Source organism: Ostrinia nubilalis, chromosome 3, assembly GCF_963855985.1.
Source record: "Ostrinia nubilalis chromosome 3, ilOstNubi1.1, whole genome shotgun sequence".
Classification (NCBI taxonomy): Eukaryota; Metazoa; Arthropoda; class Insecta; order Lepidoptera; family Crambidae; genus Ostrinia; species Ostrinia nubilalis.
The window spans coordinates 13,860,865-13,878,329 of NC_087090.1; the positions used below are offsets into that span (position 1 = coordinate 13,860,865).

General features: G+C 39.4%; 2 protein-coding genes across 2 annotated transcripts in view; one reads left to right on the forward strand and one right to left on the reverse strand.

Moving 5' to 3' along the window:
- LOC135088016 (protein Wnt-6) overlaps positions 1–14,582 on the forward strand; it is a 40,562-nt gene extending 25,980 nt beyond the window's left edge. The window contains exons 3-6 of the mRNA XM_063982899.1: positions 12,985–13,091; positions 13,201–13,407; positions 13,865–14,005; positions 14,218–14,582. Coding sequence (XP_063838969.1) covers positions 12,985–13,091; positions 13,201–13,407; positions 13,865–14,005; positions 14,218–14,538 — 776 coding nt within the window. The 3' untranslated portion in view covers positions 14,539–14,582. The remainder of the gene's footprint in view (positions 1–12,984; positions 13,092–13,200; positions 13,408–13,864; positions 14,006–14,217) is intronic.
- On the reverse strand, positions 14,578–16,242 carry LOC135088019 (zinc metalloproteinase nas-14-like). Its single transcript, XM_063982901.1, has 4 exons — positions 16,063–16,242; positions 15,447–15,588; positions 15,223–15,356; positions 14,578–15,148 (listed from the first exon to the last, which is right to left on the reverse strand). Exons 1-4 carry the CDS (start codon positions 16,225–16,227, stop codon positions 14,648–14,650), a joined length of 942 nt encoding a protein of 313 aa, XP_063838971.1. The 5' UTR covers positions 16,228–16,242; the 3' UTR covers positions 14,578–14,647.
- Positions 16,243–17,465: the final 1,223 nt, after the last annotated feature.

The following is a 17,465-nucleotide window of genomic DNA, read 5'->3' on the forward strand; positions in this document are numbered from 1 at the left end:
ATTACACCTGTGTTTAGTGCATCACAAAATATTGCAATTTTAATTATTTAAATGCAATTTTAACATGAATGAAAAATACATTGAGTAATCGGATGAATAAAATATATCTCACAAAAATACCAACCTTACCCGATTTTATTAGAGTCTCAAACGTGCCTGACAAACGATCGCGGAACACCAAATAAAGCCTGACTACATATTTATAAGTGCTCCATATAGCCGATGTCAGCTTGTTGGAACTCGGGAATAAACAATAGCCCGGCCATTTGAAAGTCAAACATCAGCCCGAGTAATCGACGTCTCAAGCACACCACGCCTGATGGAGGAGATATCGACCGACGTTTTCAGTAAACTCACGAGATCGCGTCTTTTGACAATACCCTTTCCCTCTCAGATGCGGACCAATTACGTATACACGTCCTTTTCTCATGTGACTTCTGGGTTATTCCATTTTTTTCCCTCATTCTTGCGGACAACAGGCCGTCTGTCTGTCACCGTGACAGGCGCGCGCGACGCCCCGACAATCCGCTCGCGCAGCCCTTGCCAAATTAACGGAAATGCCCCACACTAAAATAGGCGCTGGGAACGACCGCGTTAACTTAACTTTTTTTCACAAAATACGACGTTTTCAAGAATTATAATACAGCGAAATAACTTTGTGTTAAAGACTTCTTTCGGCCGGCTTAATGAGGGAAAATAAGGGAAGTCGGTTATTGTGGAGTCACTCGATGTCCTCTCGTCACCGTGAGAAATATGTACGTTCACGGGCGGCGTAACTGTTAACTGGTTGACTGATTGCGAAATCTCCGTCCTTATTATGAGCGAGTCGAAAGGCCTGCGGAGTTTCTAGAATAGCGATGCGTGGATGTGACGCAAGCGGCCGGTGCATCCTACGCTAATTAGGCGTTAACTAGAAGAACAAAAGGAGGCCGTAGCGCTCGCGTGCACTCGGATATTCCGTTCGCATTAACAGGGCTAATTATTCCCATTAAAAGGGTCCAATCCATTCAAATTAGCAATCGGACGTCGCTGAATAAAGTTCGCGTTTTGTGCGCGACTGAATGACGCTCGGCCCCTTCCGGTGGGTGGTTTCTGTCACAACACGAATGCGCGTCGCGGACCGCACCGCATAATGAGACGCTTGCTCGCATTAGCTTAAGAAATTGACAAGTGAACAATAGCGGGCCAAGGGAAAAAACGAACGCGAAACTGCAGAAAGAGCCGGACAGTGTCGTATCGTATTACCCGACGTAAAATATCTGGGGGAAAGGAATGAGAAACGATCGTTCCATTTAAATGCGGGTAGCTCGGGCGCTCGCGTGCGTTGGTAGCGTGAGAATGCGCTTTATTCGGCACTAGGGCTGCCGACTTACAGGTTTTTACCCTGAATTAGGGGTAAAACATGTATGACGATTCAACTCAATAGCACCCAAATTGGCCACTTAATCATGATAGAGACTCTCGTTGCTACTATATAAAGACAAAGTGCTATGTAATCTTGGTGTAACTGAACACATCTTAGGCTTAGAATTATCTTACCATATGGGCCTGCTTCACAACTGCTGATAAAGCCTAAAAGTAACGTGTCTGTCAGCTGAACTTCAACTTTAGCGTTCTATGGTTCTATGTCAAATAACTACCTGAAAATCTACCAGAAACCGGTCGTATTTTTTCGATAACGATAGTATAGTTAAATCCGGATAACATCTTATAGAGCCTATGTTCTTCAGTAGAGTTAACACTGGGGTAAACTCCACCCGCCCTGGCATCCCTGTCTGCGTCGACAGGGCTGCGTCGCGATAAATCAGCTGCGTGGCCGCATCTCGCGGCCCTCATATATCGGCCAGGGGGCACAATGGGTGCGCGGTGACACTGACTCCTGACGCAATTGCTGCTCCGCCGTCCGCTGTCACTCGCCGTCGCCCTACCCTCACTTTATTGTGCTAAATATCTGAATTAATCAGATGAGATAAAACGCTCGCCGGAATTCCGATGCGGTCGCGGTGACAGCTCGATGTATTGTGCTGCGTTAAGTGATCCCCGCTTAAAGAGTTCACGTCTTTTTGCTCGTGCTGGTTGAGGTTTGATAGGCAAATTATATTTTTTGTACCTAGAAGCAAGGGTAATCTTCAGGTGAAAAACAAATGAATGTTTGTCAATGCAATGAAAAATTTTCCGTTTTTTGAAGATGCTAAATTCTAAATAACTCGGTTACAATCAGATTCCCACTGCTAGAACGTAGCAGATGATAAATCAAAGGTAACTTTCATGACATGTTTTCCACTAAAATTGTGTAAACTTCCAGCGCTTTTTTGCACTAGAAATCATGTAGCAACGTTGGACTAACACTTGATTCTACCATAGATGCAGTAAGAGACCACTATTCTACAAGTACCTTTACTACCTATAGGTTCTATATAAAGTACAAAGTAAAGGACTTACTAAACTGTAGGTTATGATCGTTTTACGAGGTCCTCCTGGCCGCACGTAGCTGACAATATGACATATGTTTACGGCCCGGCGTTGCTCGACACACGATACTTGGCACTGTCTAAACTTGACGGCGCATATTTCCCCTCCCTCTAAGATGGGGGTGATGTTACGCGATGGTATGCAACACTTGTCTTGCAAACCGTAAATCTGTCATAATTGTGAATTAGATAGGTCAAGCGCTCGTGAATGTAGACATACTTGTTGTCCAGTTGACCAGTGTTAGGTTTCCACCTCGCTGGATTTCCAGCATTCCTTAGTAACTTAATAAAACTTAGTTGTAATATAGAGTGGGCCTATAGCTAAAGTATGTAGATTGTCTTCTGTTTTGTGCTAGAGTCAACGCTCATACTCAAAAGAGTGAATCTAAAAGTAATATGTAACTTTTTACAATTCCACAAAAAAGAGCAGAGAAAATTATTTCAAAATAATATACTTAAACTAAATACACGATAGCACATCCTTCGACAACAATATCTAATTAAAATAGTAAGACACGGGTCTTAACGCGACGTTTATTATGAGTTACATTATGTACTCATGGCTTGACGTTTCGGCTGCGATGCTGCAGTCTGCTTCTGACCACGGCTAAGATCCATGTCTTACTATTTTAATTGAAATGGAACGCGAAAGTTTAAAATCTTATAAAACAATATCTAACATAGAGTTAATCAATTATTTACACAAGACTATGCAAATAAGACATTTTTCAAGGGTTTTCAAGAATATCTACCCCCACTTTAAAAGGCTACAGAGCACGTAAAATCCTGTTTATGTTTAATTATTGTTTATTTTCACTGATTTCCCAAACATCGCGATCAACAGTCAGCTGATTAGCAACATGAGCAACAAGTGTCCGATCGTCCATCTCAAATCTAAAATTCCTGAACGGGAGTGCGTGAACGGTTAATTTAAAGCTGCGTCCGAACGCGAATGCGACTGCGATCCGTATCGGGGAGCGAGTTTCAGTTTATCAGTTTCTAGCGGGAACGTCCGCTCTGTTGGGGGGTTAAATGGGGAGAATAAGCGGGGAGGTACAACTCTACTTACAGACTGAACCAAAAACTGCAAATATAATCCTCCTCATCATAATTTCAGCCATCAATTAAAATACACTGCTAGTCTGCCACCTCCCTAAGGAACGCTATAGAATATCGTCCATTTGCGACGACACTGTGATATATCAAAAACAGTAGTTTTACAGAAATCGACTTTTTAACTTTTGAATGACCATAACTCTTAAAAGAAGGTTAGGATTACCTAATTGTGTATGAAACGTTTAAAGATTAACTATTAATGAATTTAAATATTTATAGTAAGACATAACTTTGCGTCTAAATTGATGAAATTAAAGCGATTGAAAAAAAAAGAGACAACTTATCACGTTGTTCTAGTAAAAAATAATATTTTGAAGATGGTAAGTTCAGTTGTCACGTTGAAGATGATGTAAAAAAATATATTTATATAAGTCGTTCGTTTCAGCCAAATGACGTCCACTGCTGGACAAAGGCCTCCCCCAAGGTTTTCCACAATGAACGGTCCTGCGCTGCCCGCATCCAGGCTCTTCCCGCGACCCTTACCAGATCGTCGGTCCACCTAGTAGGAGGCCTGCCCACGCTACGTTTTCCAGCCCGTGGTCGCCACTCGAGAACTTTCCTGCCCCAACGGCCATCGTCTCTACGAGCTATGTGCCCCGCCCACTGCCACTTGATTTTAGCAATTCTGCGAGCTATGTCGGTTACTTTGGTTCTCCTACGGATCTCCTCATTTCTGATTCGATCACGCAGGGAAACTCCGAGCATAGCCCGCTCCATCGCCCTTTGGGTGACCTTGAGCCTTCTTATGAGGCCCATAGTAAGCGACCACGTTTCGGATCCATATGTCAACACTGGCAACACACACTGCTCGAAGACATTTATATAAGTCATTATTTAGATAACACGTTGATCTTGAAAATTTTTATTTTATTTTAATAACATTACAATCAGTAAAAATGAGGTAATTTTTGGAACAGGCGAATATTTCGCTTTGCCATGTTAAATTGCACTTATAAAAATATTATCTAAATAGACAGACAGTTGTATACATACAATATTTAAGCTCACATTAAGTTTTCTTATTCTAAAAACTAATGCTTATCAAAATAAACGAAAAACTCTCAAAAGTAAAACCTCTTAAACTACTAGGTACAAAAAAAAACACAGTAAGAGAAACTGTACTAAGTATGTATGTATGCCGAAGAAAAAATTGTAGGTACCTACTAGGTTAGTAAATAGATGTTTTATAACTGACTAGTTATGACAATTTAATCCTAAAATTATCAACGCCATGATCGCCGTCTCCGGCTACATTTTGGTACCTTTTAGGGTGTTTTAATTTTTTATACTTATTTACAATTAAATTTATAAAAGATATTTAAATAATGTATTAATAGTGAAAAATAACAACCACTATTTATAAATAATGTAGCCATTTTATTGGCGTAGTTTTTTTGAAATAGTTATACCTATTGCAATGTTATTATACAAAACAATGTTGCGCCCGCCAAAGTATATTTGGGCAAGAAGCGATAAAATTCCATCAATTGCTGATTATCTGTAATTATATTAAAACATTAAAATACTTTTTTTGCAGAAAGCAAAACATAGCCAATACAGCTAAGTAACATTGAATAATTACATAAATAAATAAATTTCTGGGGTCATCCAACGCATTGCTATTCTAGCATACTTCTACATAGATAATTTTGTTAGCTATCATCTCAGATTAAGCTGATCAAAGGCTATCGTATGTTAATATAAAATATTTTGCTTGTTGTGTCTGTAAAAACAGACAATCGTATAAGTATGTTTTATTTGCACTGTATTTCTAGTATTTGAACTATTCTTCAAAACGAATGTATGTTTATCAGTCTACATCTACTCATATTAGTTCCGACGTTATTGTAGCTCAAAGAGACACTTTCACAGCGCTCGCATAGCGCTGTTAGTCATGTTGTCGGATTAGGTTGTGGAATTCCTTCAGGCAGTGCATCGCCACAAATGTTAATCTTTGCTTTTTTGCATTGCTAGTCCCCATCTGTAATGATATCTGGAGCTTAGTATTACTGTTTAGCGTATACAACGTGACAAGTAGATATACCATTCAATTTCAATAACATGTATTCTGCAATAACAGAACATCAACAAATGACCTACAACATATTTTCAATATAGGAAAAATTTTCATCATCTACAACGTTACTAGTTAAGATGTCCCGATGATACTTCGATTTTCTTACAAGAATAACGTGACATATAAATAATTTCTCTTTTACTTTGCTTTTTGTTTTAGAAGAACACTGTGATAAGTATGACGTGCCACATTGTCGAATAAAATTAAAATATTTTAAAAACTTAACTTTGTCATCAATACCGCGGTATCCTCGAGATGTCACGTTTTTCTTAAAAACGAAGAGCACCTCACATCTCAAAGCGCAGGTGGGAACTGAACTGTCACAGTGTCGAAGCCAACTAGATCGTCGAACGAGCCAGCGCTATAACGTAATATTTTGTCTCTTTCTCTCATAGTATTGTTGTTTTTGGAGTAACAAATACCCTGTTTTTGGAGATAAAAGAACGCAAAATCGCGGTTCAGAATTTCGGTAAAACAAAAAATCGTATATGTCGAGATGTCACAGTGTCGTCGCAAATGGGCGATATGTTCTTTTCTTACAGCCCTGCCGGCTAACTTCTGGAAGTCAGGGAATCAAGATGTATGAGAACCTGAAATCCATTTCTTCATTCCACCACAAATTGGGTTTCTTTTCATGGAATTTGTTAGAAACCTACTTAATTGGTGTTGAACCCACTCCTAACAGTAGGCATTTAATAGTTAGTTTAACTGGAAGAGGAGTTAACTAAAATACAACTATGTTGTGCACTACGAATAGGTACCAAATGACACTACCGTTAAAAAAAGTTCATACCTTTCTACTCGTAGCTATTTGCCATTATACCAAAGAAAAACCTATCATTATCCTTCTAGACACCATTTGTAAGTTTAGCATGCCGCTTCCTCTTCAACATTGGACCTCCTCGTTATAAATAAAATTAAAATTGCAAAATTTCCAACAATTTCACATATGGGCTGCAGTAGATGATCTTGCGCCGCTCGTCTTATCGGCACAATTTGACGTCTCGTGAGGTATTCCACTTGTCCCGTATCAACATAATTTATGTTGTTATTACAAGTGATTAATGTATAATTGGTTCTTGGTGAACGGCAACTAGCCGTTTCACACCTACTTTATTAATTTAAACGATTTTTTGCAGTAATCAATGACACCGTTTGAAAGGCAAGTTTTTTCTGGTCTACGGTAATGAATTTCGTATTAATTTATCAAAATAAGTGGATCATTTTAGGAAGAAGCAATTATAGGATTATTCGAGAAATGTATTTTAGAAAAACCTGTTTGTTTTTACCATTACAGCTTACGATAAAATAAATAACGAGGGAACTAAAATTGAGACCTTAAAGATTAAGGTCATTACCAAGTATATAGTGATCTGCTAAAGCTTATTGTCTCATAACAATCTACTCTATGTATTGCTTTTAAATACCAAAACAAACAAAAAAAACTACTCAAGTCTTAAAATAGCAAAAGATAGCTATACCAACTACAATAAAACATCAAGGAGCGATATCTCACTACAAAAAGCAAATCCGAACATCAGACGTTATCAATCCATTTATTTATTGAAAGCCTCATTAAAATTAATGTTAGTAGCGTCTGTTTTATAGATTTTGAACTAGATGAGCTATTTCTTCCTGGAGAGCCTTCTGTACGCAAGTCATGTCCCGAGTTCACTTATTATCGTCACATATTATCTTTCTCAGCGTGTACAGGATGAGTTTCTGTTTTGCCTTGGATGTAACTGTGTGGAGGATTTCATTGTTGCTACTCTTATGGTTGATATACCACATGCAAGTAAATGTATGAACCATCTTGGCTATATCTTTGTTTACGTGGTCGAAGGATACCGTCTTCTCTGTGTCTCCCATTTTTATTTGGTGTGTTGTTTTCCACAGTATGAACTCTGTCCGATTGACTTTGCTTATTTGATGAAGAATTAGTTATGGATTTTTATGATTATTTGATTTTATTTACATTACATTGATTTCTCAGGTGATGTGCGATCTGCTGCATTTAAATAATTGCTTAGTAGAATTAACCTGACCTCAGCAGCTATGTTTTTGGCTATTCTTCTTTAAAATCACAAAGTTCTTCCACTTCAACATCCGAATCATTGTACATGCTGTATAAGACTATTGCAAATATCGCATAGTGGAACAAGAGCGCTATATCCATTGCGGACGCGCATTTAATTAACGTAGATGAATATCATTTATTTATTACATTTTCATTTATGGGCAACTGGTAATGCAATTAGTAATTTTCCAAGTAAGTTATCAAGTGTCATATTACAATGACAGGCTCCTGACAGTGTGACAGATATTAGTGATATATGGCGTACATAACAGGCAATGAGGTTGCGTAAAAACCACCATCGATTGCATTAATTATGTCCCTACGAGAACTGGTTACATGATTATAGATGGAGTCCGGTTGGGTACCTACAATGTTGCTTACAATTATCCAATACGAGAAAAGTCGCGGAGCATTTTCAAGAGACGCCCGGGGCCCAGCACGTGCTCTCGATTGACTGAGCGGAACGGCTTCCAAGTATTTTTACGTGGCAAAAACGCTCGCGTTATGGAAGCCATACAACCTTCATGTGTGAATCGATTGATTCAATCGGTTTTATTGATCGATTGGCAACTCCGCTGAATTATTCAGTGGACACGAATATCGAGAATTCCGAGCGCTCGTGGCCCCGCAAAAAGTCCGTCATCAGGTACCGGGGTATAATCGCGCGCGTCGTGGGAGTGGTTCGACGCAGGGCATATTTCGAGGTTGCAGTTGGAAAAAGCGGGCGCTCGGTGATGAGAATGTCATGTCGCCCGTTTCCAACGACATATTTGCGAGTCGGAGCTGCGTTTTGTTATAATTACGGGGCATAACGCGGGCGGCGCGCGCGGAATGCTCGCTCTGTGCACGCCGCGCCGATTCATAATGACGAGTTAGTGTTGGGGCCGCGGCGTCGATCGACAACGGGGCTGCGGGGGAAAAAACGCAGCGTCCACGGCACAGTCCAAAATTAAAAGTCAGATCATCCCGTTTCAGGCAGTTGGCAAGATCACAGTTCCTACTCGAAATTGATGTTCGCTGGGACAAAATTCTCACCTCATAGCACAGTAAGCAAGCAAACATTAACTTTGTTTAATTCTAAAATTGGTGCCCTCGTATATGAAGAAGTTGATGAAATGATTGTTTAGTCTTGTTGTAGGTTAAAAAAGGTTTACAAGAATGACTTTTCAATCATTTTGCAAACACAAATGGTTGGATTCATCGCCGATAAATTGATGAATTCAAGATCGCTCTCCTATTTTTTACTCAATACTCAATACTCAATACTTTTATTGCATAACCACATTAGCATTCACATTTATAGGTCTTACAATTTAGGCAGTTATACAATGTGGACCCAGTTAGGGCACAGCAACTTTAGGAAGGAGACAGAACGACGATCTTACTAGTCAAAAGAAATTAATGTACAAATTGAGTTTGGTGGAAATGTCATTATTAAACGTTTCGATAAAATTATAGAATAAAGTTATTAATGAATTATTAAAAATGGAAAAATATTGTTAAAATGTCATGCTAATTACTGTCAAGTGTTGAAATGTCATGTTAAATATCAAGTGGTAAGCAGTTAGGTCCTACTAATTTATTATTCAGGTCAACATTAATAAATAATAACCTAAAAATCCTTAAATGTCAAGAAATTTTCAAAATAAATATAAATAAATATGTGTATAAATTAAATAATGTCAAAAATGTAAAATCATGTCAAAATGTTAAATCATGTCAAAAATTTATCGTCTAAAAATTCTTTCAAATTATAATAAGTTTTCTGATTAAGTATATTCCTTAATCTATTTTCAAATGTCCTGCTATTTGTTTCAGCTTTTAGGTGTTCAGGTAGGTGATTGTATATTTTTATTGACATAATAAGTGGCCCTTTAGTGTGTAGTGTTAACTTGGATTGTGGTAATGCTAGGTTGTTCTTGTATCGTGTAGGGTAACGACGGTGTGTTTGGTCCACGATCTTCGTAGTTTTCGTAGTCGTTTTTTGCGAGGTTCGAGCACAATCCAGCCTGTTTGTACTTTCCCGGCTGTGCTGGCGGCATCCGCGGGGCGGACCTGTTCCCATGCACCTCGCCCCCCACCACCGACGCCACTTTTTACCCCACTCCGCTAAACGACTAGCGAAATATCTCGAAATTGACATTCCTCTCATAATTCCACCGGAGGACGCATCCTTGCCTCCGTCCGGCAAAAATTTAATCACTGCCCGATAAAAATGCCTATGATCGGTGTAATTGCTTGGCCTTGGTTGGGGTGTGTCGCTTTTTTGTCGCGTCAATTATATAAATTGTGAGTGCAATAAATTTCTTAGTATCTCTGGGCCGGGTGGCGGTTGTCGCGTCGCGTCGCGGGAATGCCGCGTCGCGTTGCGGCCCAATTAGCGGGCGATACGCGCGATGCGATTGCCCGTCAGCGACTGCACTGGCTTATCTAATCTGCCTTGCGGCTATCACTGGACTAAGATGCATGTGTGGAATTATAAGGATTGGAATAAAGTTTAGGACGATGAAGTTCTTATAAGCTTCGGTAGGTAGCGGTTACCGAATCACAATAGTTAGAACTGAAATTGCGAAATGTAGGTTGCTACTATGGTGCTCAATGATGCTACGTACCTACTTAGTTTTTTTTGTCTTAGAAACAAACTTGTATTTAGTAGGAAGGAACCCAGTGCAGTGTAAGAAGCGTTGCAGACTGGCTATGGGATCGCGCGTATCGGTCGCTATTGATTGCAAACTGCAACACAATGCGGCATTCTCGCGACTGCAACGCGACACAGCGCGGCGTCGCGTCGCAAGCGAGTATTTCTCGAGTGGCGCGACCACGGGTCAGAAGACGTAATGTGGGCAGGCACCCCACTAAACCGACCGACGATCTGGTGAAGATCACGGGAAGTACCTGGATGCGGGCGCAGGACCGGTCGTTATGGAAATCCTTGTCCAGCAGTGGACACCATTTAACTGACACGACAAGGGCAAGTTTTATGAAATGACAAATGAAACTCAATAACCCCTTGTTACAAAAATACTTACTTAATTCTAATCAACATTATAAGCAAGGCACATAAAGTTTTCAAGTGTAACGAAGCGAGACTGCAAAGGATCTGCGACTGCGCATTGTAACCAGTGACCTGATTACAATGTCCTATTGTTGAATCGAATGCTCTCAATGATGCTTTATGTTATGTAACGTTTGTAACCTTAACATACATTTCGAATTGTCATTCATTTATGTCATTGATGATCCGACAATGGCATCAAAAAGTAATCGTGGACATCTACGATAAACTACATAGATATTGTAGAGTTCAGACGTAGTGTGTGGAGAACGTTCTTTTTCAGGTGATTGTTGTCTGAAAATCTATAACTTTCAGTGGCGTCAACTTATTCTCCTGTCTCCTGTAGCACCTTGTAGCCTTACTAACACTTATAGCATTAAGTACTTTTGGCTAAGGAGCCCCATTCTTTGGCTCACATTTTCAGTAATTTTCATATTAGTAGTGCGTGTTATCGTCATCATAAGGTAGTCAAAACTGAAAAACGTGCTAAAACCCACGTGGCGACCACGGGCCGGAAGACTTATTGTGGAGAGTAGGTGGACCGACTATCCGGGGAAGGTCGCGGGAAGCGCAGGAGCGGCCTTTGTAGAAATCCTTGGCCAGTAGTGGACGTAATGACGTCCATCCTTCCCTTTGACTAAAAATAAAAACGAAGGAACTCTACGTAACTGAAGTGAAGACATAGCGATAGCATGTATGGAGTGTTAGCGGTACAAAATACCAATACGTATTTTGAAGTAACTCCTGCAGTTTCGCTCTAATCTAATATCCAACATAACCTACAAACATTCGTCTACAGCCACCCATTAACCTTACATGTGTCAACACAATCGTTAAAAATAAACAACAATAGCGGCCAATAAAGTCGTCGACCCAACAAAAACCGATGTCCGGCGCATATTCAGTAGACTCCATCAATTTTAACATTATGCATGCCGGCTGAATATTCACGTCGGTTGACCCGCCATTAATTGTTATAGCCGAGAGCCTCTCGGTTACGTGAAATACAGCCGCTAAGATCGGCAAGCGCTACCAAAATTATTGCAAGAGTAACATTTCTATTTTAGGCTTTTAAACCTATTTTAGAGCCGCTACGACTTTTAGAAAAATCATGATGCGTCTCCAAATAGTAGGTACGTGTAATATTACACACGGTGCTGCTTGACAGTTTTGTTACTTCAACTTGGCTTGACGCGTGTATAACTAACTGAAACTTCAGTCCAACAAATATTTGAAAGTAGGTATTTAAATAAGAAATAAACTTGACCTTAAAAGTTTATTGTTCAATACAAAAACGGAAAGGCTAATATGAAAATGGTCTAAAAACAAATTTATTTTGGCTAATTTATGTTTTGAGTTATGTTTCTTTAATTGTTTCTAATTAGGTACTCAGTTGCGAACACCTGCTGTATTTTGTCTATGACATTAACTTGGAAACTTGCTATCGCTTACCAGTCACACTGTAGCGTGTAACACGCTAATATGACCCCAACTAATGTTGGCGAACAAGCTGGCCAACCTCACTGTCTGTATGTACTTCAGTTATGGTTTATGGATGGGCCTTCGATTCGTAAAGCTCATCGCCGTTTATTACAGCGTGTGAATATTGATATTTGGGTCAACTGCTTCACTATGACGCTCTTTAGTTAACTCCATATTCCTTCGACCACTCGCTATTGTCAACGTGTCGCCTATAAACGCGAAACAATCCGTTTTATGTGTTTAGCACTTATTTATATTTAACGCCTGTTAGTGTTCAGATACAAGCATTATGTGGCTCTATGGTGCTTTGAGGTTTTAGTGTCGACCTCCAAGGATATGTTACGGTCTGTGAGGTTCGGCTTACGTAACTAAATGGTTTTCTCACTCTGTGCCTATTATGTGAAGACAGCTGCTGCAGATATCTAACTAAATGAAATAGATTACCTAACTAAATGAGGGCTTAGGGAATTCTTTTGCCTTTTATATTATAACTAGCTGACGTCTTGTTAAAACACTATGACACGAGAATTTTATTAGGTACCTATTGAGAATTTCAGTTTCAATTCCCGGTCAATTTGAAAATCATCTTGTATGTGTGTTACAACAATCATTTACTTACTTATTTTTATTGAACTGATCCACGCGATAGAAGAAGGAAAAGAAGACTGCATCTTATTTGCCTTTTCAATCATATTTTCTTCCACAGACACACGGGAAACGGGGTTCGTGAACGCGATCACAGCGGCCGGCGTGACGTACGCGATCACGCGCGCGTGCACCGCCGGTTCGCTGCTTGAATGCTCTTGTGAAAAGGTAACCCTCGAATAAGCAGGTTATTAGACAGACTCCCCCTGAAGTGTGCATGATTTCAGAATCACCCTCACAGGCTTTACAGTCCAAATCTAACAGTCCACCTTTCCAGGGTGTACCGAAGCCACGTCGCGGCCGCGGGTCAGCCGTGACCCTGCCCCCTTCTGACGTGCCGACCGACCGCTGGCAGTGGGGCGGCTGCAGCGACAACGTCCGCTTCGGCCTGAAGAAGTCCAGGGAGTTCATGGACAGCCGGTACCGAAAGCGGAGCGACATCAAGACCCTGATCAAGCTGCATAATCATAACGCTGGGAGGTTGGTTAGTAAGATTTTTTTAGACATCATTTCATGCCAGTAGATTTTTTTTTCTAATGTTGGATGCCATAGATTCTTCTTGATAATAAATAAATCGATAGTAGACATGATTTACAATTATTCGAATTATGACAATAGTTTTTAAATAGGTGCCATCAATTTGTATTTTATTGTTAGAAAACTTTAGTGGGCTAGAAACAATTTCGGATGGAGAGATTACGGATACATAATGTTGTGCCATACGTCCTATTTAGACATTCACTTACTCGAGCTGAGGACTCACTTGGCGCCGTGTTCCCGCCCGCCTGGCGCCTCGGCGAGCGCGTCGCGCAAATACCTCTTGGTTAACGTGGAGTAACTTTTCAAATAGTGAAAGACTTTTTCAGACTCACTCTTTATAAAATAACTTACTAGACGTAAATTATGTTTTCCAAAATAGTTCAAATATTATATTTTTTCAGGCGATCAAAAACAATATGAAAGTAGAATGCAAGTGCCATGGATTATCAGGTTCCTGCACGCTTCGAACCTGCTGGTTGCGAATGCCAACCTTCAGACAAGTCGGCGACAAGTTGAGAGACAGATTCGAAGGTGCTGCTAAGGTAATTTGAACATGCAAAAGAAAGATTTTATATAATAAAATTAAATATTTCATTAAATAAGCTTCTTAAAGTTCTTACATATCTTCAGCGCCGGCTATAATAAATTTTGTAAGGTCTTTTAAACTTCCACCAATAACATGGGTACTTTAAGCAAATATTGGGACTCTCTAATTTCCAAAGCTGTAAATCCTAAAGCAAACATAATTCCTCAGGTAATAGCAAGCAACGACGGTGACAGCTTCATGCCCGAGAGCCCAAGCATCAAAAGGCCCGGGAAGAAAGACATAATTTACTCAGAAGAATCCCCAGACTTCTGCAGTCTCAACATGAAGACTGGCTCTCTGGGCACCCACGGGCGCCAATGCAACATCAGCTCAGCGGGCACAGACAGCTGCGACCAACTCTGCTGCAGACGCGGCTACAAGCAAACGACGGTCAAAGAGACTGAAAACTGCAACTGCCAATTCAAATGGTGTTGCGAAGTCTTATGTGAAACGTGTTATGTGAAACGAGACATACAAACATGCCTTTAATGTGATAATGTATTAAATGTTTAATATTGAAACCACTCATGAAATTTGTATATTTATTAAACTTTCTTTACGTTTATTGACGCTTCTTTAAATTAGGTAGCGTTTTCTTTTATTTATATATCTTTTTTTTGCGTCTACGATCATCATCGGTACCGTAATCTGAAAGTTCGGCTAGAGGATCCTTTATTTTAGGAGGTTTACCCTTAAGAGCCAGTTTTGTAAAACGTGTTTTTATTATTGATTGTTGATTTTCATCTTTTTCCTGTATATATTCATCGTCGTCATTTTTTTGTATGTATTTATCATCTTTTTCATCGTATTCTGGTTCTTCGCCATTGTTATTTATTGTCTCATCGTATTCTAATGAATGATGAGGTTCATTATCAGGCAAACCAAGATATTTATTGGGTTTCTTTCTAGGTTCCTGGTCATCTTCTTTCTCAGTTCGATACTTGTCAAAGTTAGTTCCAGGTTTAAAAAGTTTTTTACATTCTGGTGCTTTAACATTGCCTTGTTTTTTTCTAGAGATATAATTGTAAAGCATTCTGATTTTCAAAACATCTGCGTAGCTAAAGCCTTCACCTTCGCCAACTGGGAAATCAACTGTTTTCTGTCAAATTATTTAAGTAGGTACTTGTTAATGCGTTGGATAATGACTATACTTTTAAAATGAAAATTACTTACTTTGGGTTCGATTGTTGCGGAGCCGTCAATGCTATGTTTGTGAAAATGATAGTGACCTGCGCTGTTGAAGTCATACTCAAGGTCGTGGAATAGCCAATCCCTATCGTGCAACTTCGTATACAAGTATTGTTTTCCTAATTGAGAAAATAGTTCAATTTATAAGTACTGATAGTGCGATATGAGCTTGTAATTATATGAAATAGTCAAATTGATTATGAGCTTACCTGGAAGTATTTTATCTGTATGCACTTTTACATAATTATCGCGGTCTGGTGCGTTGTGTTGAGGTGGAACTCCAGCTATCGCTAAAACCACTTCAGCAAGTTCTCCTCCGTTACAAATACAGTCGTATCCGAGGACTACTTTCTGTAATAAAGAAAAAAAAGACTTTTCAATGTAGAGTGACGATCAGACGATTTGTTAACAGCACAGCCTTTAATGTATGTCAAAATAGACAGTAGTTCCCGGGACTACTCAACCTTCACTGGTTGGGTTACATTGGAGGCCAAACTTATTTTACCTTAACTTACCAAATTAGTCTCAAAATATCAAAGTAACTAAAGCCTGGTCCGTGAGCACGTAGAATTTTGTCCGATGACCCCAAGCTACCCATCCTTATCGCTCGCGCGTAATTATATTGCCGTCGCGACTGTGCGACGGGCGCCTGCAGTGAGTGTGCGAGCGCGACAGCAACATAATTACGCACGAGCGATAAGGATGGGTAGCCTGGGGTCATTGGACAAAATTCTACGTGCTCACGGACCAGGCTTTAGAAACAGGATGAAGTAGCTAACTAATGGATAGTAGTATCTTAAATGTCATGAAGCTTTAGAAAAATACCTGAATCCCCTCGTTTGTGAAGTTCTGAATACTGTGATCGGTACACCCCAACAGCCCCCTTCTGTTGACGAAGAAGACCCATCTCGAGCCGTCATTAGGGGGGATGGGCAGCTCTAAAAAGTGCAGGCCAGTTACACCGCTGGTGACGTCAAGGTAGCGGCGCATCCGATCGCGGATGACTTTGTCTATAATAAGTAAGTAGGTTAAAGAAAATTGTAATAAAACTGAATATGTAATAAACAAAATAAACAAAGATCAGAAAGCAAACACTTGCGAAAATGTATGACACAGGATTGGAGATTAACGGGAAAAGGCTTTTTCCAGCAATAGAGCTATTGAAATTAGCATTTGTAAAACCTAATCATGACGATGATGATTTTTAAGCTATAATTTCAATTACTTCAAAACTACATATACTTTGCAGTTACAATAAGTTTTACAATCTTCATTACCTAAACATGAAATAAAAACTAAACATACCAAAAGAAAAGTCGTCAATATAATACGATATGATCCCTTTCGGCCAGAGCTTGAACTTCTTTATTTCATCGTCGGTTAAGTCGAACCCTGGCTCGATCACATTCAGCGTGCTCACTGATACCCTGTCTTGAAGGACACTGGTGGACCATCTGGCTGGTATTTTCTTTATACTTTCACCTATTACATGATAAAATATGATTATAAATAACTTGGAAAATTGAACTGCCTAAGTCGCCTGGCAAGCGAAAGTTCGTGGGTTCGATTCCCAATTTAGGCAGTTAGATTTTTTCAAGTTACTTATAATTTAGTTTGAGATGCAACTCTTAACGCTAGACATGTTAATAACTATAAAATAAGTGTGTAGATAAAATAAACATTTACCTACTAATTAACAAATTGACCACGTACTTATTAAGCACGACAGAGAGGAAAATGAAGTAATGAAGAAGATAAATGGTATTAATTCTGAAATAAATTAATGTTAATAGTCTGCACTTCCAAGAATATAAAAAATGTGCAGAGATTTTTTTTGCATTTGTAAAAAAAAATAATTAGATTTTTAATAATCCTTATTAAACCGAAATCAAAAGCTGGTCGATAACATACAGGGTGGCCAGGGAGTTGACGTTCAAAGCTAAAATTTAGATTCCTTACATCAAGGTGTATCTAAATCCCTCATTTGATTTTTTCATGATCAGAAACTTAACACACGTAAGAACTGTAGTCGATACGCAAAAAGAAATCGTATAATGTAAGTTAACGTATATTTATAACCAGAAGAAGTTGAGGTGTAGAGAGGAATGCCCGCATCAGTAGACAGTGGGACCACCTGGGGACCAAACCCGCTCCACATGTGAAATGAGTGGACTTCTTTAGTATATGAATGAGTCATTGGTCTCTCAATGGGTCTTAATGTTATGACT